At 36.6% G+C, this 24,439-nt stretch overlaps 2 protein-coding genes across 2 annotated transcripts in view; both read right to left on the bottom strand.

Annotated features, from left to right (window-relative positions):
- The window catches only part of LOC136259331 (multiple epidermal growth factor-like domains protein 6), a 29,047-nt gene extending 28,693 nt beyond the window's left edge, over positions 1-354 (bottom strand). Inside the window, exon 1 of the mRNA XM_066052826.1 lies at positions 189-354. Within this exon, the coding sequence (XP_065908898.1) occupies positions 189-354 (166 nt within the window). The remainder of the gene's footprint in view (positions 1-188) is intronic.
- Positions 355-6,846: 6,492 nt separating this feature from the next.
- The window catches only part of LOC136259330 (signal peptide, CUB and EGF-like domain-containing protein 3), a 36,509-nt gene continuing 18,916 nt past the window's right edge, over positions 6,847-24,439 (bottom strand). Inside the window, exons 6-10 of the mRNA XM_066052825.1 lie at positions 16,050-16,172; positions 15,142-15,264; positions 10,174-10,296; positions 6,990-7,112; positions 6,847-6,854 (exon numbers count right to left, since the gene is read on the bottom strand). Coding sequence (XP_065908897.1) covers positions 6,847-6,854; positions 6,990-7,112; positions 10,174-10,296; positions 15,142-15,264; positions 16,050-16,172 — 500 coding nt within the window. The remainder of the gene's footprint in view (positions 6,855-6,989; positions 7,113-10,173; positions 10,297-15,141; positions 15,265-16,049; positions 16,173-24,439) is intronic.

Genomic DNA, 24,439 nt, shown 5'->3' with positions numbered 1-24,439 from the left:
ATGTACGTATTAGAGTGTAAGTAATTTCACAGTTAATTTGCAGCATGTATACTGAAAGCAATTGTTCTAACAGCAATTGTTCTAACAAATTTATGAGGTTATGCAAGACGATTTTTTTTCATTGTTATCAGACTTGTTGAATTGCATTGATCACCATGTATTTGTACATATACACACAATATCTGTACCATGACATGTAACTCTGTCAGCAAGTAACCTATATCCAGAGTAACAGTAACAGTCATAGCTTCCAACAGTGTTATTACACCCATGATTACATCTTGCTGTTTCACGGCTGCATTCATCTACATCTAATAAGAGAAAAATAGCACTATATAATTGATGAAATGACATTACACTATGCACTTACCCCTGCAAGATATATAATCTTCTTTTAGTTCATAACCTCTATTGCATGCACAACGGAATCCACCTTTTAGTTCCACGCATATATGTGAACAGTTATGTAAACCTTTCTTGCATTCCATGATATCTGGAATTAAAATCATTTAGTGTTAGAATTCAGCCTTCAGGTATTTTGTATTTGATCACCAAAATTGTATAATATAGTATACTTAAAAAAGGATTCTAGCTATAAAAAGTAGTGAAACATTAGATGAATGATGATTTTACAGCTACCTGGCATGTAATAACAATTATATATGTGACCCAGTCTGAGAAAACCGGTCTTATCATCCATGTCAGCAGATTCGATTTTTCACCCAGGACGCACAGCTACATAAATAAACTATCTAATTCCACATTTAAAACCAGCTAGACCTGAGTGGTCTGGTTTTGCTGGCTGCTTTTCCCGAGCCCAGTGGTGATCCGTACATGTGGTGTGGGGGCTGTGGTCAGCCTGGGGATGACTGTATGTGGCTGTACAGCTCTGTGGTGTTGAATAACTACCTCTGCTGTGAATTTCCTTTCATTTTAGCCAGTTTTGAGATCTCAATGGCTCAAAACTTGGCCTAATTCATCCCTTGGCCTTCCTTTTCAATTTTTGAACACCATCTTGCCCACCTTTCAGGGCCCCCACCTCTTGCAGCTCGCCTGATACAGTCAACCTCGGTTTAAAAACTATCTAAAATGGCGGGAAACTTAGTTGTTGGCTACTTGCACAGTGGATGCCCTGGACGGTAAGAAATTGGTGTAAAACATGTGAAAATTTGGTACACGCAGCTACAACCACTGGCGAGCTACAACACACTATATACTTAAAACCGGCATTTCTCGATACTTTTAAATAGGTGATAAGCCCGGTTTTGTCAGACTGGGTCACATATTATCTTCCAAAGTGGGGATTTTCCCACCGAGCTATGCTGTAATAGCACCATTCATCTTTACATTTTATTGCTTTGATCTCTGAAATTTAAATATGTGACTCAACTTTGGAAAATTAGTCTTAAAGTCATGCGTGAAATAATAAGACAGTTTGGCAAATGTACAAATAATTTCTTAGAATTTGTATTAATTCAAGGTACTGACTAATAATTGTAATCATTGTAAAGCTGATTAATCGCTAGGAATACTCATAAATATTTGAGTTGTCAATTGTGCCATTAAGACTGATTTTCCAAAATCAGGTCACATAATAGTTTGTTCAGTTTTTGTAATATGGTAGACTGCTGTCTGAAGTAAGCCTCTAGCCTACCAAGATGATTAATATTCCTTAGTTTCACTGTACTATTTTTCCAAATAGCTAGCTGCAGCTAAATTAATCATTGGTGTAGTCGTCATGTTCAAGTAAATAGATTGCTATGATGTGTGGTCCCTGTGCTTCATTGTTTTAATCAACCAAGATCATTACTGGGTGTGGTCTTGATCCTATTGTGAAGTTACTGGCATCTTCTGGGTGTCCAGAATCTTTAACAGTAGTGTAAGCTCTTTAAATAATTTTGTGGCATCTAAATATGCTGCTTAAGGAAATTGTTAATACAGAAAATTAACATCTGGATATGGTTTCATCGCATGAAGAAGATGACAACCAGTCTGAACTGTGGTTAGGCTGGCTGGCTGGCTGGCTGGCAGGCAGGCAGGCAGGCAGGCAGGCAGGCAGGCAGGCAGGCAGGCAGGCAGGCAGGCAGGCAGGCAGGCAGGCAGGCAGGCAGGCAGGCAGGCAGGCAGGCAGGCAGGCAGGCAGGCAGGCAGGCAGGCAGGCAGGCAGGCAGGCAGGCAGGCAGGCAGGCAGGCAGGCAGGCAGGCAGGCAGGCAGGCAGGCAGGCAGGCAGGCAGGATCTGGGTGTAGTATTTGATAAAGTTTTGAAGTTTACATCTCATGTTAATCAAATTGTAATGAAAGCTAACAGGGTATTGGGAATTATTAAACCTACCTTTGCCTCCAGGGATACCAACACAATAAGATTATTATACGTTACTCTTGTTCGCCCAATTTTGGACTATGCGTTGACTGTCTGGAACCCTCATCTTATGAAAAACATCCGTAAATTAGATGCAGTTCAAAGAAGAGCCACAAAACTTATACCCTCCTTCGATAATAATATTTAACATACTCTGAAAGACTCCAAGAACTTAATCTACCCAGCTTACTTTACCGTCGAACCAGAATGGATATGATTATGACTTACAAAATCCTGAACAATTTAGTATCTGTGGACAAAAACAATTTTTTACTTTTAAATACCAACCCCACCAGATCAAATGGGCTTAACTTTACAAAAATTGCTTCAACACTGCTATTAGAGGTCATAGATTTTCACAGAGTATCGTCAATGATTGGAACACCTTACCCCACGAAATTGTATCTGCACCTAATGTACTGATTTTTAATACTAAATTAGATGTATTTTTGTATGACCGCCGGTTTGATTTTATTTAGATGTATTTGAGATTGGTTTTATAAGACTTTGCCTTTCCTTGTACCAATTAACAATAATAATAATAATAATAATAAAAGAATCCATAAATATTTGATAGTAATGAATTAAGAAAAATCAAAACCCTAAATCATGAAAAATGATTTATAGCGTGCATATAGGTTTATGGTATCCTGTAACCTTAAGGCTTTTGCCTTATTATATAATTACAGAAAGCCAAATCTACACAATCATTATACTTTTGAGCAAGTAAAAGATTTAACCCATTAGCCATGCTGGTAGATATTGAATACTTACTGATAATCTAAATACCAAAAATTGAAGTGGCACAATTGCTCCAGGCATCCTTGAAACATGAACCTTTAAAAATTTGCTAATATTTTCAAAATCTACAAGCACTTTATTTCATTTACTTATTATATAAAATAAGGTAAATATTTTTTAATATGATCTTGAGTACGATAAACAGTGACAGTATTCACATAAAATAACACTAATATCTGCTGGCTTGTGTCTTGAATCTGTAAATTACCTTATTTAGCATGTCACATTTGTAATGAAACTTGGTATTATATGAAGATATGCTGTAAGTATGTACAGATAGCTACTTACTACATTATGCAATCATAAACACTATGATCTGTGTACTTATATTTTCTCATACACTGCATCAAATTACCTGTACAGTTGTGCTTGTCAGTATCCAAGTCATATCCATCACCGCAAACACACTCATAAGACCCAGGGATATTTGTGCAATTGTGTAGACAGCCACCATTGTTATCAAGACATTCGTTGACATCTACAGTTTACAGTAATTAATTTAATCATGCTACATACTCTTTGAGGTAGTTAATATACAATGAATTGCTATTTGCTCTGTAAATAAATTGTAGCATACACTATTGCATCAAAATATATTGTTCTATTTCCTGTTAGTACAATTTAAATTGTTGGTAGCTATTAATAAAAAAAAGAGATACATTGTGTATGCAAAAATGATAAACTACTACACACAATGCAAATATCCAGAGTTGCGTAATACGTATATCCATGCAAAAACAGCCAAGATGTATAAAAGGGTGTGGCCTTAAAAAAACCTGGGTGAAAAAAGCTGTTATTAAAATGTATCATCATCAACATCATTGCAGCAATTTTGTGGTTGCCATCTTTGATTACACAAATATTTTTCACTCAGGCTTTTTAAAGGCTGTAACGCACCCTTTTTGTACAGCTTGGCTGTTTTTGCATAGATTTCACTTCTTTATGTATTTAAACATGTGACCTAGTTTGCGAAAAGAGTCTTATAGCCTTTTCAATTGCATGTACTTGGCAACCTGTAACTTGACTTGTGAATGTGGTATCACCCTGAACAGTGGTCCACTTATACCCCTAACATAGTACTATGACTTGTTGTAATATGAAGGTGATAGGCCAAAAACATCAGGAGTTATGATTAGTCAAACTTGACAATTTGGAATGGCTATAAGACCCCTTTTCGAAAACAGGGTCACATATATACACCAATCCAACCATAAACTGGCTTTGAGAGGTTTGTTTTTATACATATAAGTTTCTTCTTATCTTCAGATTTAAAGACGATGATATAAGACAAACTAGTGCTCTACAAACACAGAAAAATACCTACCAATCCGATACCAAAACCAAAGGATCTATGTTAATACTGATAATTGCTCTATAATTTTATATTTCTTTGCTCATGGCTTGTATTATAGTGCTTATTTGCAATAGTGTTTTATAACAAAGTAAATTCATTTCAAATTAGGAGGTATGAACGATGTAATTAGATTTTGCAGTGATTGTTCTATTAGAGTATCTCAACTTGCATGCAAATATGATATGATACAGTGTACGTAAGTTGCAGTTTCACAAAGCAATAGCATTTATTATGATGATTATGATGATGACGATTGGCACAAATAAGTCTTAATAGTAGTGTACTACTCCACTGATTGGTGTACAAAATGGTCATAATATCAGCTTTGATTCAGTGGAATACTAGTTCGAGTAAGAGAAATTACAATAAAGCATTAATAATAAATACTTTAGGTTTAAGGAAGAAAATCCATCCCTCCTGGAGGAAGACTGAGTGTGACCCTGACTAGACATTGGGTGATCTGCAGTTCGAATCCTGGGGTTGGAGGGATTTTTTTTCCTTACTTTGGCCCCTTTTCTGTTACACCTTATTTGCTATAAGTTATTGTTTAAGTCTGAGTCCTTGTAACTAGGTTAGGTAATCCTAAGGCTGCAGCACAAGTTGCTGTAGACCTTCAGTGATGGTCACTGTAAAGCATTAATAATATAATGATAATAACAATGGTATTGTATGGCAGAGTTTATTTGATTACTCTATTAAATAGGGTTTTTTGGATTTTTAATAGAACATGTTTCAGGCAGAAATTACAATGACTAAATAAATAAACATGCATACAATGTTCTAAAACAATCAGTCTAGATTTTCCATTGGTAGAATTATGAAAAATTATGAACTACGTATTAATAGATTTATTACTGTATTTTTAAAAATAGAAATTAAGTGAGGTGAACAGTTGTGAACAGCCTTGATAGCAGTGACTCAGTGGTTGAGGATTTGGGTGTTCAGTATGGAGGTCCCTAGTCAAACACTGGTAAATTTTCATGCATCTTTTTATCGGTGGTGACTGTTCTATTAGAGTATTTTGAGCCCTTAAATTACAGTTGCTTGGTTTTTGCCTTGTAACTCTATAGCTGTCAATGCGATTTCTTTTAAAGCACAAAAAGGTTTAAACTTTGATGGTTAACCTATAGTGCAAGTAACCATTTATCGAATGGGTTCGATTACCAGAAATGCACGATGGCAGTCTACTGTTAGCTTCTACTTCAAATTTAGTCAACAAACAATGAAGGAAACAACTTCAAACAAACCAAGCCATGATCAAGGCCAGCAGTCACTGAAACTTGCACAGAAAAACATGGTACAGCTAGTGTCGAACTTGCCAGTTGAACTGGAGTAACCTAAGATGACATGGCGGTTGTATTGAAGGCAAAGATTGGTGAGAATGTAGTCCAAAATAGTGTACTACCATCTAGCCAACTGTTGCGAACTGTAGGAAACCTAATATTCATTTCCATGACTGAAGTTCAAGTAGCTATGCCGCCATACTTTCCTTACAAAGCACTTAGAAAACACCAGTAGATCAAGAACAGAACCAAGAGAAGGATTTACAATTGGTTGGGAACTAGCTGTTCCACTATTAAATACTGTAGAGCCCTTAAACGATCATTGTGTGTTCAATTATCAAGCAATTAATGTGTACATTTTTACAAAAAAAGTTAATTATACATTACGCGGTCTGATGTGCCAAAATTTTCCATGGATGTTGGTTAGACATTCATAAGTATACAGGATTTTTTTAGATTTTTGTGAGGTTCCAGCGTGAGGCCATGACCAGTTATTGGAGTACTGTGCGATAATTGAAACATGCAAGCCTATGGAGTTCTGGTGATTGAGCCATGATTCTGATAAATGGTTACTTCAACTTTTCACATTTTCAGCTGTTACTGGTTAGGGGAAGCAGCTTTTGACCTCAAACTTGGCACACAGGAAGAAAAAGTCAAGTGCCGACTACCTCTGCCAAAAATCGTGATCCAGGAATGCTCTGACAAGAAGGGACATGTGGTAGGAATAAATGTTCCGTTAATTGGTTGCTTACACTTAGAATACTGATTTATAAGTTATTCCCATATGCGGTTTACCCTGTAGGCATGAGCCTTTTGAAATGCAAATAATCGTCCATAGCTCTATGACTGTTCATCAGATTTGCACCAAAATTAGTATGTAGCTTATTGTGCCGCAAGTTACTAATACTGCAGATTTCATGTCCGTTGAGAAATTCCATACTGTGATCCCATATTTCTTAAGGAATACTTTGTAGTTGCGTAGTACAGGATTTTTCAACAGACATGAAGTCCACAGTACTATAGTACTCCATGTTTCTTGATACTAAGTTTATCTACCTGCACAGAAAACAAGATAATAACTAAACTTCGTGATCAGTATATTTTATTAAAACTGCATCGTGCCATATGCATAATATCTAAGATAACCACAGAAATGTTTTTTTGTGCACACTGATTTACACAATAATTTACCTTCACAATCTTTCCCATTACTGAGTAGTCTGTATCCATGACTGCACTTGCAATAATATGACCCAGGAGTATTGTTACACATATGTTCACAACCATGATGCTTGGTGCGGCATTCATTCTTATCTGTTAATTTCAGTGAACAGTATTAAATCAATTTAATCCCAAATCATACTACAGTCATGCACACAGTGTGTATGGCCAGATTGGTTTTTCTCATTAATTTCTTTTCTGTGTAAGTAAGGGGCCATGCTTTTGTTTTAACACATTCTAATGGATGTTGATTATTACGGGAAAACTATAGTTATGTAAGCTCCCAAAAAATCCACACTAGCACTATAGATTATAATGTTACTGTAATTAGGAAACTTATTATGGCATTATGACAACAGAGTAATAACATGATTGCGACGCAGCAGGCATCGGAATATTGTAGTCTTAACAAAATAATTGGTTCAGTAATGCTCAGAAAATGTGACCTTTCCACATTCACACATCCAGGACAAGACCACCACTTAAAGATTAATATTATGTGTATATAATCACAAATACGATGTAGATAATACAGTATTTGCCTAGCTACAGTGCAATTCCACCATACTAAGCCCTATCATTGCCTACTTTTAACCTAATGTTAATCACATAATGTTTATCACAAAGCCATGAAATGTGCATACCTATGCATAATGTTACACACATACAGACATCTTTGGGATGTTACTTTGATTAATGGCTGCTGAGGAAATCATTGGGCTGGGGCAATAAGCTTATGGAAAAGAAAGGTAGTTAGATAAATACTGCAGTAATATATTTATGGTTACTGTCACTTGATTTACACTTTACAAAAATATTTTCAAGTTATGTACTATAATAGAGCATTTACTTACTCCAATATAGTGGTCAGAAAATACTGACACACTGTAATTATAACAGTCAGCTCACAAACATAAATGTGACTAGATTTTGTATAACGGTACAAAATTCTAAACTGAGATAACACCAGCATGAAGTTGCTGCACAATCAGGCTAACAGTTTCCACACCAAACTTGTTGGCTGCCTGTATAACCATGCTGGATGTACCTACAGCAGTACGAACACCAGGTACATGCTGGAGAGTGTTCAAATACTCTAAACAGATGACCATAAAGCTGAATGTGTGATATATGTTGGTTTTGTATGCAGTCAGCCTATTTGTTGACTCTGACAAACTGTTCTGTTGTCTGGTTCCTTCATTTACCATCCCTGTCTATTTTGAAGTCTATCTCTTTCCCATCCCTCCACCCCACTCCTTTTTGAGTATGCATGATACGGCAACATTGATAAAAAAAACTATCAAAATGGTGGGAAACTAAGTAAGAAATATCTTAGCCACCAGACACTCCTAAAGGTTGTGAATAGCTCCATCTTTTGTGGAAATTCCATCTGCGTAGACTCCAATGTTAAAAACATTTTCTGTGTATCCTCAATGCATCCATAGGGGTGATTCTCCAAATGTAATACGATTTGGTTCAGATTTTCTTTGCCAACACCAAACATATGTAAAAAAAAAACAGTTCTAAGACATGGCTTCAGTAAAATTAATTATGATAGGGTTGGGTTGTCACAAGCCTTTCTACAGCACTACAGATATCAGACACAATTGACGGCATTGTTTTGAATATATTGAATGTAAAGTACACCCACATATAGATAACACAAAAGAACTTAGGAAGTTTACCCATTTGGGAAAGCCTGTCTACAGTTTAGTGGAAGACAAAACAGGTTTAAAATAATCTAAAAACCAAATGGGTACTAAAAATAGTTTTCCATGGTACTTCTGAACCAGTCCTTTCACTGTAACAAATGTAGCTACATTTAATTGTTAAACTCTACCTTCTATAAGAATTTCTATGGGCATGCTCATAAAATGAAAGAAATGGTTAAACTTGTGTGTACCAAATCAACTATCAAAAGTGAGATTTGCAATGTTTGAGGCCTTTCCTCTATCCATTTAAAGTCTGCCTTGCAGGTCTCTTAATGGACCTTTTGGACCTCATTATCTTCCAAAGATCAAAGTATATTATCTCATTCAATGTATTTCAAACAAAGAAAAAAATTGAAAAAGCACAAGTAGGCAGAAACATACTGTATTGGTAATTACCCCTAGAAATCATTTATTCATAAAGATTTTTATTGCATTAATTTTTTATGATTGAATTTGATGAATCCCACCTTGATGCACAAAGGTTTGTTAGTATGTATGTAGATAAGGTGATTTTAAGTAATCATTTATGCAACTTCATTCATAGTGTTTAAAATCCTGGGGTATAGCCAGACTTTTGGTGATGCCAGGGCCAGCTATATATTTACAGCAAGCCAATACGTATTTTAGTGTATGAAGCATACTAGACTAGCATGCAAAAATAATGCCAACCTAGGGGGTCTGGGGATGCTCCCCCAGAAATTAGACCCTCTGAAATTAAATCCGAGAGTGATTTCAGCAGTTTAACAAGTACAATTATTAATATGCTGTATTAGCCTGAATAGTCTTTTAGGGTATCTCAATCTTGAATTTATGGCATGCTACTTCGGAAAATTTTAAGCATTGTAATATCCAATGTTAAGCTAGTTTTAATGTTATGCAAATGAAAGTTATGCCAATCATTCATCAACTCATTGATGTGTGGGTGCATAAGTTTCTAATTCCAAATTATGGTAGGTGGGCTTCTTAAAGGAGTACCAAATGTAGTAAGAAGTGAAAGCCAGACTGCTAGAGATCTAATATCGGCTCTCCATGGGGCGTCTTTGCTTTCATATCAATCCCAACTGACACTAGCCAGCCCTCCATAGCTTCCCCAGCTTATCAAACACCATTCCAATAAAGCCATGACCTATGAAAGGTATACCAAACGTCCACACATGACTTTTACAGGGTCTCAAAGCAGCTGCAGAAACCATACTTGCCAGTACTAAAGAAATTATAGAGAAATACATATATGCAGCAATCCATATCTGGTAAAATAGTTGTGTGTTTGGAAGCCAGATTATCACACATCCAGTCACATTTTTAACTTTGGTGCTACTTGTTAGGGTGGCTTGCAAACATAATATTATGTTGCAGTATATAATCTATTATTATAAAAGTAAACTATGTTTTTACCATGGTATTTCATCTATATATACAGTACATACATATGCTTAGATTACCTTTACAACTATGCTTATTGCCAAGCAGTTTGTATCCTTCTCTACACATACAGTTGTACGAGCCAATGGTGTTATTGCACATGTGCTGACAGCCATCTTTATTAACCAAGCATTCATCAACATCTATCAAAAATTTACATAAGATACACATAATTAAGGATTACATATAGGTACGTATAAATGTCTTCTGCTAGGAAATAACTGTGTGGTTAAGTAAAAAAGTGTAGAAATCTTTACTACTGTATGTTGAAATTTTTTTTTTTGATATAATACACAGATATTAAGTAAGGCATGCAGATTTGGATGAGATTTTAATATAGCACAAGGTGAAGACTAGAGGTTTAGAACCCACAGCAATTGCTAAGTTTTCATATTGCGTGAGATTAATCAATTAGCCCATTCACTGGTGTAGATGCCATTTGCTCCATAAACGCTCCTAGTGTTGATATTTAGGCACTCGGTGGCTTTCATCTTGTCTTCTAGCAGCTAATGCACTTATCATACAGTATGATAGTACTGTATAGTAGGGACCACAAAGGAGTAGACATGGGCCACGAAATAACATCACCCAAAAACCAGCCTCAATTTTCACAATGACGTAGTATTGGTTAGGTAAAACTAAGCCCAAACAAGCTTTCAAATCAACCCAGAACACTTTCAACAAGTTGCTACAGAATTTTTTAAAAATTGTTGCTACAAGATAAAAATTATTTAATGGAATTATCTACTGACTGAGTAAGTGACTGACTGACCGACTGAGCAACTGATGCTTTCAGACAAGCATAACTCGACAACAGCTAAAACTACTGGCTTGATTTTTTCACAGTTCAACATCGCTTCAGCCCAAGAGGTGCCTTTTGGCATACCACAGTACGTACAATGCGTTCTTCATGGAATTACCAGTGTCCTCCTTTGTGTCCCATTCATTTTTGCTGACAGTGAAAAGTGTAAATTTGTTGGTGGCACGTGATGGCTTCCCTTTGTAATGGAAATAATCCATATTTTTCATAGTGGTTATTTGATTGCAGAGGTGCTTTTCGAACAGTTCTTGATTTGTACTGCTGTGTAACAGGTTGAACATAGCGACAACAATGTGTAATGGATACTTCACTTTTCAGATGATAATTTGGTGTAATTGGGTGTTATTTCTTTCTTTTGGTATGTGTGAATTGCAGAGGTGCTTTTCGAACAGTTCTTAATTCGAAATGCTGTGTAATGGGTTGAACTTAGCTGACAACAAAGCGTAATGGGTACTTCACTTTTCAGATGGTTATTGATATAGCTGGTGCACGTGGCACCATTTCAGGTGCGGTATGCATGGGTTCACAAGTTATAATAATTATTTACAAAAAGTTAACAGACAAGCACACTGGAATTTTCATTTTCAACTAGAGTAGGGACGAATAACATTATGCGCAATAGTGTGTGAGGAATCCATTCCCTACTGTAGTTTAAAATTCCAAATATTTTGTGTACTTGTTCTAAGATGGTCACTCCCTACGCAAACAGGAAGATGGATAAATGGATTCCTCGCACACTATTGCGCATAATGTTACTTATAATTGATGGACTTGTGGTCACATGTAATTGCCATTCTGGTGTTTACTTCGAAGTGATTCTGGTGTTATAAGTGAACAAAATGATAAGGAGATAGATTAGACATGTTTTAACACTCTACTGGATGGTTTTCACTTCACAGATTTAGAGGTGTACCGATATGGGTTTTTGGAATGTACCGATATCTGATATTGATGCCACCAACTGAAGCCGATAACAGATAGTTGATCTGATATTTGCATTACAGACAAGAGCGTACATTTACCTACCCTACAACAACATGTGCATGTATTCATTGCTATACTCTGCCTGTGGCGGTATATAGCTTGGGTTTCTATTGTGCAATCCAGAAAATTAGGCACCCAAAAACATTTTTATTTATACTCCCATGAAGCCTTAAATGTATATTTCCGCATTTTAATGGTTTGTGAGAAAGTTGGTTCCTCTTCTTTTTATTATAAAGCTACTATATAATGTAAAGACTGTGATAAACTTTCCAGCAACAAATACTAGAATTACACGTGTTTATATGGCTTCTTGTAGCGTAGTTGTAAAGTGAACAATAAACCACGGGCACTAAACAGCCACATGGATAACGCATAAACCAATTATAATCCGTTTATGTACTAACTATTGCTACTGTATAAATATCGGTAGTGATATCAGTTCTCCTACTGTAATACCATATAGGTAGCCGATATTTTAGCTGATCTGATAATCGGTACACCTCTACACAGATTAAGGCTCTCCTGGATTTATGCACATGTGTAATTGTTCAAATGTCTGAAAACTAGACTTCCAGTGAATCTCTTCTGATATACATGGACTGGCAATCTTCATTGCAGTGCTATAAACACTGTAAGACTGTTTATATGTGTTAGCTAATTTTCTGACTTAGAATTGTTAGCTGATATTTTAATATTGTGGTTATATGGGTATGAGCTACTGTTGAGTAGACCATAATACTACAATGGGATTAGCTGTTTAATGGTGATGATCATACAGTACAATAGTACTGTATAGTAGGGGTTGGTAAGAAATCATATGGTTTCGTGGATTTTCGCACAGTATAAAAACGGACTTGCAATACGTTTTACCCCTGGAATACATTAGTACTGCTGTAATGGTGCTGTACCTTGGTTAAATGAAGCGAAAAGTTAAATATTTCGATGCACAGTGAGTTTTAAAAATTTTTAAATTCAACTGGATTTTGCCTACCTGCCTATCTGCCTGCCTGCTAGGTCTACGGCTCCAGAAATTTCAGACAGCTAAGGTAATGACAGCGGACTCACAAATCCGTTGTTCCGATTGTACTCTGTCCACTGTACTATGTTGTTTGCTTTCATCATCCATTCGCTTCTTTGTTCTTCTCAAAGGATAATTAATAGTTGCAGTGCTTAATTGTTGTGGCGTGTGCCACAACCCTAACACGTGATTATAAGAAGTGTGAGTACGTCTGCGTAAGACGAGGGTTAACGGGTGCAGTACCCAAGGAGTTGTTTCTAGCATTTATTAACATTGGGTAGTTGTTTTATATACGGTAGTCTTACCAGTTTAGCTAATTACCAGTTTAGCTTTTTTGTGAGGTAGCTAGCTAATAATGTATTTGAGGGCGGATCCACCTCAAGATCCAGACTTCTAAAAGCGAGGGTTCCGCTCTTATTGGTGGGTTCTCCAGCAATGTTTTACTGTAAATCACCATTAGAAATGCAACTGAAGCCTTTAACAGTTACTGTAAATAGCCTTAAAAGACAAAACAATAATTATTTTTAGAGGTGCTTATTGCATAAGAATGTAGAAGATAGCTGCTTCAAGTGACATTTATATTTATACCATGTGGAAAACAAAAAGAGTATAATATAGCTAGCTAGCTAGACAAAAAAGTAAACTAACTAGCTATTTAAAAAATCTAAAATTTTAAAAGGAAGTAGGGATTGGTATAATATACAAAGTAAGGAAACAAGCTCAAACATGTTACAGCTGAAATGAGAAATGATCCAGCAGTAAAAAGTAAGGAAACAAGATTACACAACTACTTGCTAAAATGAGACTCACCTTAATCCCTACTTTTGGCTAATTTGATGGTCTCATTTCAAGATGCTAGCCAAAAGTATAGGGATTAAAGTGTATCTCATTTTAGTAAGTAGTTGTCTAATCTTGTTTCCTTACTTTTTACTGCTGGATCATTTCTCATTTCAGCTGTAACATGTTTGAGCTTGTTTCCTTACTTTTTTATAGCATGTATTTTATACCAATCCGTACTTCCTTTTAAAATTTTGATTTTTTAAATAGCTAGTTATTATATACAGTTTTAAAGAATTATGTTGTAGTATGGTTTGTGAGATATAGTGGCTTAAGGCATACAGATTGGAATCTCCCAGAAATGCAGCTGTGAAGGTTAATTAAACATATAAAATTATTAATTTAAAATTAAGTAAGGATCCAAGCGATAAAATGTAGTGAAACAAGAGGTGAATGATGGTGTACTGTAGCTTGGTGAGAAATCCCTACTTTGGCATTTAACAAAATAATATTTGCAACTAGAGTGGGGACTATAGTAAATTGATAAAAAAAGACTGAAACAAGCTGGAGTAGTGTATGACATTAAACCACAGTAAAACAATAAGAAGTGTTATATCCCTACTGTGCATTTCCATTATGGTGTCTTGAGCACAGTAGGGATATAAAACTTCTTATTGTTTTTCTGTGATTTAATATCATGGACTGCTCCAGCTTGTTTCAGTACTTTTTATTGATGTGCTATGGTCTCTACTCTAGTCGAAAATTCCAAATTATTTTGTGTACTTGGTTGTTAATAAAATAAAATTATTATGACTGGTACGCCCATGCATACCGCATCAAAAGAAAGAAATGGTGACGCTTGCCCCAGCTATCAATTATTGTCTGAAAGGTGAAGTATCCATTGTGCTTCGTTGTCAGTTATGTTCATCCCGTTACACAGCTATACAAATCAAGAGAGCACCTCTGCAATCAAAATAGCTATACACTATGAAAAATACAGACAATTTCTATTACAAAATGTGCTACTACCTAAATCAGTACTTTTCACTGTCAGCAAAGATGAATGGGACACAAAGGAAGACACTGATAAGTCCTTGAAGAATACATTAGTATGCCACAAGACACCTCTTGGGCCAAAGTAATGTCGAAGAGTGAAAAAATCAATCCCGTAGCCTTAGCCATTATCGAGTTACTCTTGTCTGAAGGAATCAATCAAAAAATCTGTAGAAAATTTATAACAGTTTCTTGCATGTGCACATAACAGTCACTATTGTGTGCATGTTGTGGGCTTGGATAGTGTATGCCAAACAGAATTTTCACCACTACAGTGTATGTAATCAAGCTTGTGAAATTGTTAGCACTACTAACAATAATATTTATTTTGCATACCTTTACAGTTGTGTCTATCATCTAGGAGTTCATATCCTGCATAGCAACTGCAGTAATATGAACCTGGAGTATTATGACATCTTTGCTCACAGCCACCGTTGTTCATGAGGCATTCAATCTTATCTATATAAAATATCACAGTGAATACCAATACACAGTATAAAAGTACTGTAGTATGTATGTTCAAAATGAAAACCAACAATAATTTCTTGACACAACATTTTTCATACTAGCTCATTTGAGGATGCCATATCTTTCTTTCATCACATATGTGTAATACACTTTACATACTTGTATACTATTTTTGTAATCTTGTTGCACAATTTGTCTAGCTAGAAAGTGTTTCTTCACAATGGCTTGTCAAGCAACTCATATTGTTATCACACAATCACCTGTAAACTATAAAATTATGCATGAAGACACTGCAATGCAAAACAGTCTGTTCTATGCCTTCCACAAATACAGAGCTGCCATTCCTGATATATGTTCCACAAGTCCCTGCAATTTAAAGGTAGAACAAACTTTCTCGCTATAGCCTGTACATATGCCAGCTTAGATTGAGTCAGCATTAACTAACATGTCTTTTCAACCATGGCACAAAACACACAATTATTAGCTATACATTTGTACATTTGAACCAACAATTATGTATATTTCTCCTGTTTGAGGCAGATTCAGGTGTTGCAGCTTTGTATACATTAATGAAAGTATGCAAATTGTATTTTCATTATGTATTTTATTGTTTACAATTCTAAACACATTTTTTTCTTATTTCTTGCTTTTAGAAAAATAAAATTTGTGGTTTAGGTACTGTATGTAATTAGAATTCCTGATAACTAACTAATGTCTGGATAACTGAGTTTCTATTGTACATTTATGCTCTATTAGTACATACGTATGTACTGTACCTTTACAATTATGGTTGTCAGGTAATAGCATATATCCATGGTTGCACATGCACTGATATGAGCCAGGAGTATTGATACATTTGTCTTCACAGCCACCATTGTTGACACGGCATTCAATAATATCTACAGAAGCACAAATGTTATGCCCATGTACATATAAACCATGTGAGATGTGTTACATATCACCAGGTAAGATTACCATTGGGTACTAGGGTTGAAATCTTAAAAATACATGATTAGAGTATGTTTGGGCTATATTAAGGGTTCAACACTATTCATAAATTGTACTAAGTATCAGTTTTCTTAAGGATCACTGAAAAAGGTATGACTGATTTTTGAAATATCAAATGCTTTATTGTAACCAATGTCTGGTAATAGCATAGTAATAATCTACATGTAATACAGTATATGCACCCCCTTCCTATAACAGCTTACTTGGGTGAAAGGTTCCACCCTCCTTCGGTGGTCCCCCTCTCTGTGGCTTTAGTATGAAAACTTGGTGGTGTGAAAACAATTCCCGACACCATATTCTTCCTTATACCCAAGTATCTGTTATCTCAAATTAAACCCATTTTTTACATTGGCCTCAAGTAGAGTTGGAGATTTATCTCAAAAGGCAGCCAAGACCCTGTACAGATGCCAAACCACCTCCACAATTATTAGCATGTGGGAGGAGAAGAGTACTCAGGGTAACAAAGACTAATAATCCACCAGGTGGGAGAATAACAAGTGAGTGACCAACATTAACAAGTAGATTGTGGAAAGGATAACTACATGTAGACAGGGTCATTATGTGTCAAGGAATTTAGGGGTCTCTAATTAATGAAACTTGGTGTGCTTGTGGTACCTACATGTGTTTCTCATCACAGCATATATCACATAGCCATGGTTTCTGATTTATGAAACAACATAATTATTTCATAAACATCAGTTCATCTCTAGCCTCTAGCTATGAAATAAAAGTTTCACTGGTTGAAGACTATTGACCCATTAATGGCCACTGCCGCAATATGGTGACATAGCATCATAACCCATTCATAGAATAAACTTTAGACTTGCTATCACTTGTAAAACACGTTTCATAGCAAGATGAGCTAGTATTGAAATGGACACACCCATAGGGGTCCCATTTCTGGATGACTGGATTCTTCCCAGACTAGTATGCATTTGTTACATAATAGCATAATAGCGTGAAGTGTAACCTTTTATAATAGGTGAATTAAATTGTTCTTTGAATTAAAATCTAGTAGCTGGTAACAAAGAAAGTGTTATACATTGATGGTGACAGGTAAAGTTTACAGTCAGCTGCTTTATCCCAGGTGCAAATTAAATTGTTATTCGAATTGAAAACTAGTAGCTCATAACAAAGAAAGTGTTATACAGTACATCAATGGAGACAGGTAAAGTCGACAGTCGGCTGCTTTATTCCAGACATGGCATGGTGGACATGAGTGTAGATATCCATAGCAACGTTGAAACCGGGTCACTACTGCTGACCCGGATGACCCACTGACCCGGATAGCAATCCGGGTCAGACCCGGATGTGACCCGGATGTGACCCGGATTAATTAAAGCTGAGACGTGTTTCGGCTAGTCTCGGGTGAGCGAACGAGTCTACATTTTGAGCGTTCGATTCGTGTTGAGTAAATATTGCAACTTCAGCCTAGCTGTAGGTTGAAGACCAAAAAAAAAGGTCTTCACCTACTGACAATAGCTACCCCTCACCATAGATACCCTCAGTTTCGTGCTACATACTGCACTTACTAACAAATAGGCATGGCTGAGCATATGTTGGTAATGCGATGAGTGGGCGTGGCTCACGAAAGAGCTACGCGATAGCGTTTATAAGTTCACGTCGTCAAACGAACAATTTCGTTTCTCAAGTGATCCAATCCGGGTCAGACCCGGATAAATTGTAAACCGGGTCAGACCCGGATGACCCGGAGAAAATGTGACCCGGATGACCCGGATGATCCGACCCGGTTTCAATGCTGATGCATAGGCAACAGCAGAAATGGGACAAATCATGAAGAAACCAGCTGTGGAAAGGATCGCACTGTAAGTAAACTGTATAGAATAGTTCTTTGGAGTGTACTATGCCCTAGAGCTGACCTTGCAGATTATTTCGAACACTGCTGATTAAACTTCTTGAGAATAATGATTAAGTCATGGTGATAAGAATATTGTAGCATTCCCACAATGATTAATTAAATAATGTCAATGTGGTATCTAATGATTTTTTTTGTAGTCTATCTGTAACTGCTCAATGAAAACCCAACTAGTTTCATAATTCTGTTTTTGAGACAATATGGATTGAAATGCAATACATGCTATAAATTTATGTACACAAGTACACAAAAAAAATTGCAATTTTCAACTAGAGTAAGGACCTAAAGCACATCGATAAAAAGTACTGAAACAATAAGGAGTGTTATATCCCTAGTGCACTCATGATACCATAATAAAAATGCACAGTAGGGATATAACACTTCTTATTGTTTTACTGTGATTTAATATTGTGTACTACTCCAGCTTGTTTCAGTACTTTTTATCGATGTGTTATGGTCCCTAATCTAGTTGAAAATTCCAGTGTACTTGTTTGTTAATTTTTTGTAAACAATCATTGTGACTGGTAAACCCATGCATACTGCATCTGAAATGGTGTCACATGCCCCAGCTATATCAATTATTGTCTGAAAAGTGAAGCACTCATTACGCTTCGTTGTCAGCTATGTTCAACCTGTTACACAGCATTTAGAATCAAGAAAAGCACCTCTGCAATGCACGCATACCAAAAGAAAGAAATGATGCTGTGTATCCCAGTTATGCCAAATTATTGTCTGAAAAGTGAAGTATCCATTATACTTCATTGTCAGCTATGTTCAACTCATTAGACAGCAGTACAAATCAAGAACTGTTCGAAAAGCACCTCTGCAATCAAAATAGCCACCATGAAAATTACGGACGATTTCTGTTATGAAGGGAAGCCATCAAGGGCTACCTAAAATTGACACTTTTTGCAGTCAGCAAAGATGAATCGGACACAAAGGAGGACACTGGTAAGTCCATGAAGAATGTATTGTATTTGCTGCGGTATGCCAAAAGGCACCTCTCGGGCCAAAGCGATGCCGAACAGTGAAAAAATCAAACCCGTAGCCTTAGCCATTATTGAGTTACGCTTGTCTGAAGGCACCAGGCAGTCAGTCAGTCAGTAGAAAATTTCGTTAAATAAAGTATTATTTTTTAAAATTCCGTAGCAACTTGTTGAAAGTGTTTCGGGATGAACTGAAAGCTTGTTTGGGCATAGTTTTACCTAACCTGCCTCATTGTCATCAAGAAAATTGAGGTTGGTCTTAGGGTGATGTTATGTTGTGGGCCACGCCTACTCCTTTGTGGTCCCTACTATACAGTACTATCGTATTGTATGATTTTATAGACAAAAAAATATACTCAAATTGCTTAGACTTATACTGTATACCATCATTTTGTTTATCTGTTCATTGAGGGTATACGTAGTTTCATTTCATAAAGCAAATAATTATGTACTTGTTGTGCTGCACTAAAATGGGCATCATTGTCCCCATTTCTCAGCTGAATAACCTTCTTGCTCACACATATGGGTAGAAACTATACCTTGATGAATTTCCCTGTTCATGATCAGCACAATGAGAGAAATCCCAACTCCATAGGCTGATGCACTCCCAATTGTTACCAGATTTTACAAAACAGACCCAAATCACACATCAGACTAATATCAATGGATAGCTACACTATTATACTATTGGTTTCAACCCTCAGCATTACTCAAAACTACCCAAAGCTGATTTTAAGAGGCATTTTTTCTGAGTGGTGTGGCAAGCTTGAATGACAGCTGAAATTGGCTTTCCTGTGATGATGATGCATACAGTGTGCAAAATAACAGTCCAGATATTGAGAATCTAAACCAAAACAGCCAAGCTGTAACAAAAGAGTGCGGCCCCCCAAAAGGCCACGGTGAAAAAAAAAGTGAAATCCAAGGTGGCTACCAAGAAATGGCTGTGATGGTAGGTTAATGGCAAAAAATTTAATTACAACAATTCAGGAGAATTTGCATTACCTCCTCCACTAGGATTTGGCACCAAATTCACATGAATTGTCGTAATTAAATTTTTTGCCATTAACCTACCATCACAGCCATTTCTTGGCTGCCACCTTGGATTTCACATCTTTTTTCATCTTGGCCTTTTTGGGGGCCGCACTCTTTTTTACAGCTTAGCTGTTTTGGTTTAGATATCACTTCTTTTTGCATTGCAAGCCACAAAGCTGGCCATAAACTGGCTTTGGTGCTTCCTTTTAACTTGTTTTTTTTTTCTTTACTGCAGGAATTGTGGAACAAAGGAAGAGCTTTTTGTCTGATTAGATATTTGTATATATAACATTGAATGATGGTTATCACATACTGTAGTTAATAAGGTGACTTCATACATAACTGAACTGTAGCTGAAACTCTCATTGTTTGTAGCTGAACTCTGTGATTTGTTTCTATATATAGCTGAACTCTCTTCATGCAGGATGATTTGTTTCCAGTTGAACTCTCTACATGGTGGTTTCTTTGTAGCTGAACTCTCTACAAGGTGACTTGTTCTAGCTGAACTCTCTACAGGATGGTTGAACTCTTTACAGGGTGATGTGTTTGCAACTGAACTCTCTACAAGATGATTTGTTTCTAGCTGGTCTCTCTGTAGTGTAACTTGATTGCAGCTGAACTCTCTACAGGATGGTTTCTTTGTAGCTGAACTCTCTACAGGGTGACTTGTTTCTAGCTGATCTCTGGATGACTTGTTTCTAGCTGATCTCTCTACACGGTGACTTGTTTCTAGCTGAACTCTCTATAGAGTTATCTGTTTGTAACTGAACTATTGTAGCTGATTTCTCTACAGGGTGACTTGTTTCTAGCTGATCTCTCTACACGGTGAACTTGTTTCTGGCGAAACTCTTTACAAATGATATGTTTACAGCTGAACTCTCTACAAGGTGGTTTCTTTGTAGCTGAACTCTCTACAAGGTGACTTCTTCTAGCTGATCTCTCTACAGGGTGATCCGTTTGTAGCTGATCTCTCTATAGGTTGACTTGTTTGTAACTAAACTATCTGCAGGGTGGTTTGTTTGTAGTTGAACTTGCTACAAGGTGATCCTTCTAGCTGATCTCCCTACAGGATGACTTTTTCTAGGTGATCTCTCTACAGGGTGAATTGTTTCTAGCTGAACTCTCTACAGGGTGATCTGTTCGTAGCTGAACTCTCTACAAGGTGATTTGTTTGCAGCTGAACTCTCTACATGGTGGTTTCTTTGTAACTGAACTCTCTATAAGGTGATGTCTTCTAGCTGATCTCTCTACTGGATGACTTGTTTCTAGCTGATCTCCCTATAGAGTTATAACTTTCTCTATAGAGATAATTATAACTTGTTTGTATAGCTGAACTCTTTACTGGGTGGTTTTTTTGATTGGTTGCTGAAATTTCCAGCTACACGGTGACTTATTTGTACTACAGAGTGACTTGTTTGTAGCTGAACTCTCTACAGAGTGACTTACTTGTAGCTGAACATTGTATAAAGTAACTTGTTTGTAACTGATCTAGATGAACTCTCTACTGGGTAGCTTTTTTGTAGCTGAACTCTCTACACAGTGACTTGTTTGTAGTTGAATTCTCTTCAGTGTGACTTATAATGTTCTGAATCTCTACAATGACATATTTGTAGCTGAACTCTCTACAGGGTGACTTGCTTGTGGCTGAATTGCCTATAAGATTAACTGCTTGTAGCTGAACTCCCTACAGAATAACTTGCAATGCAATATAATTCTATAATGGAGTAAGTTATGAACGTAGCTAAATGCTCTATTTGGGTGACTGTTCTATTAGAGTATCTCGATCTCACATATGCTACACGTAATTGGCTTTGGAATCATAACTCAGTGGTTTGTAATCCGATTCTTCTGTACTACTGCAAGGAATTTCTATGATAATTATTTCAGCTACATACCGATATTCAGCTCATTGCTCTAAGAGGTTTATCTGGTAGGCGTGAAAACTAATAGTTTTTTATTCATAAAATTCGATCGCATAATTGTGACACAGGTTGGGTTTTGTGTCATATCTCCATGGCTTTTAACTGGATTCCTTTCAAACCACAAAAAGGCACTCCTGCGATAGTTACTCCATCTACATAGCAATTTTCAGCTCATTCCTTTTAGGGGTTTACCCTGTGGGCGTGACAGACCTTCAACCTTCTTTTACGCAAATAATTGGTCATAACTCCGTGAATGTTCATCGGATTCCTACCATACTTCGTACTGAGATTCGCGTTAATGAGCCCTTTAAGTGTGCCAAATGTCAGCCCGATTGGAGCACGCATTCACGGATTTTGCAAAGTGTGCAAAAAGAAGTAGAAGAAAAATAAAACGAAGAAAAAAAAATTCTAGCTTTGGCCGCTTGTATCTCAGACATGGCTGAATCGATTTTCTTTAAATTTGGAATGTGGACTCCCCTACTCAGCCGGCACTTCTGTAGCAAATTTGGTGTTAATCGGATAAGGGAAGGGAGTACAGAGCTACAAAGGTGTTAAAATCGCGTTTCCTTTCTTCCTGTTAATATACTCACAGTGTGGTGCGCCGGCTTCTTAGGCCGCACGACACACTACCGTGTGTCTTGATTTCCAGTCAATTACACTAGTTGTCAGGTCGTAATTGGATTTGTCCGGAAATAGTGTCCTTTCAAGATTTAGCACAAGAGTTTAGAGTGTGATATTGGGCTAGGAGGGAGGTCAGACATAGTGGCATTGGCATGTGATTGAGTTATGTGTTTATAGTTTGTGGTGTGACCACAAAGCCATGCCCATTGTATACTCTTGAGATTAGCAGGTTACAGTGTACATGCTGTGGGGTAAGTAGAATTCTAGGAAATGGGAACAGGATGGGAATGGTAAGCAGAAATAGTGTAAACATCATCAAGACTGGATTACACAACACAATGCATTGTAGAATTCTTCTGCTAAAATGATTGAAACAGCAGTCACCTGTAGTAAAATACTCTAATAAAACAGTCAAAAAAATCTGTTACCTATCCCACCAGAGACCAGCATTTATGGCCTGTGAATTGATGGGCTATAGCTGTTATAGATTAGGTGTATATATATCATACAAAAACAGCCAAGCTGTGAAAAAATGGTGCAGCCTTAACAAGCCTGGGTGAAAAAAGTTGTGAAATCAAAGGTGACGGCCAAGAAAAGGCAACAATGATGTTAATGCTAATAAATTTTAACAATGCACACAGCCATTATTAAAACTTTTAAAATCATCAACATTGTAACTTAGCTACTCTCTTGAAACCATAAAATTTAAACCATTATAGCATATAATTATAAGTTTACAAAAGAATTCTAATTAACTGACAGTGCCTGCATATAGATGCGGGAAGTTGTACCTGCAACCTCAGGAAAAAGGCACATGATGAGGTATGTGGCAGCAGAAGTATGTGTAGGCGAATGATTCTAATGGCTCTAATGAGGAGACTAAGGACTATATGAGCAGCAGTCATGGGGACTCATCTCGGAGTCACTTCAGCTTGACAAGCATACCAGTGCTGCATGCATACTTCCATGACTTCTTATCTGGTAGCAGTAGGTGCAGTTTTCAAAGCCTATAATAGACACTGTCAGTTAACAGAGTACTTTGTGAATCTCAGTATTAATTAAATATTAATTTAATTATTGAATATAAAAAAAAAGGTTTAAAGGGAGTAGCTAACTTTCAATGTCAATGTCTTAGCTAGTCTATATACCTAATCTATGACATCGGGCATCAATGTAGGTCCCTGGTGGGATACTGCTCTATTAAAGTATTTTAATTTTTGTGCAGGTGACTGTTCTATTAGAGTGTTTCAATCATTTTAGCAAAAGGATCCAAACAATGCCACAAAGAAACATTGTGCTGTAAAATTTGCCCTGTCCAATCTGTATAATTGCATAATTACCTTTATCAGGCATTTTCCATAAGTCGTTCCTGCCTTCCATTCCCGTTTTCCTCGAATTCTACTTACCTCATGTTGTGCCAACCTATTTGACTTAGTTACTAGGTAAATGTACTTCTTGTTCATTTTTACAGAGACACTATTTCATAGCAGCAATAGTAAAGTTTGACTACATAGCTAAAGTACTACTGAGGTAATTTCCTTATGAATCCTTTGAGCCCTTGCCTACAAATGGTCCTGTAACATCACTCAATTTATAGGAGCTCTTATATGTGACCAGAACCCTAAAATGCTGTACTTGTCTGATTATTAATGTTAGTGAGTGGATGAGAAGTAATCAGTAGTACGGTACATTGGTACCCAATGCTTAAAACACACATCTAA

The sequence above is a fragment of the Dysidea avara genome, chromosome 6, assembly GCF_963678975.1.
Source record: "Dysidea avara chromosome 6, odDysAvar1.4, whole genome shotgun sequence".
Taxonomy (NCBI): domain Eukaryota; kingdom Metazoa; phylum Porifera; class Demospongiae; order Dictyoceratida; family Dysideidae; genus Dysidea; species Dysidea avara.
This window is presented reverse-complemented; position numbering and strand designations above follow the sequence as displayed.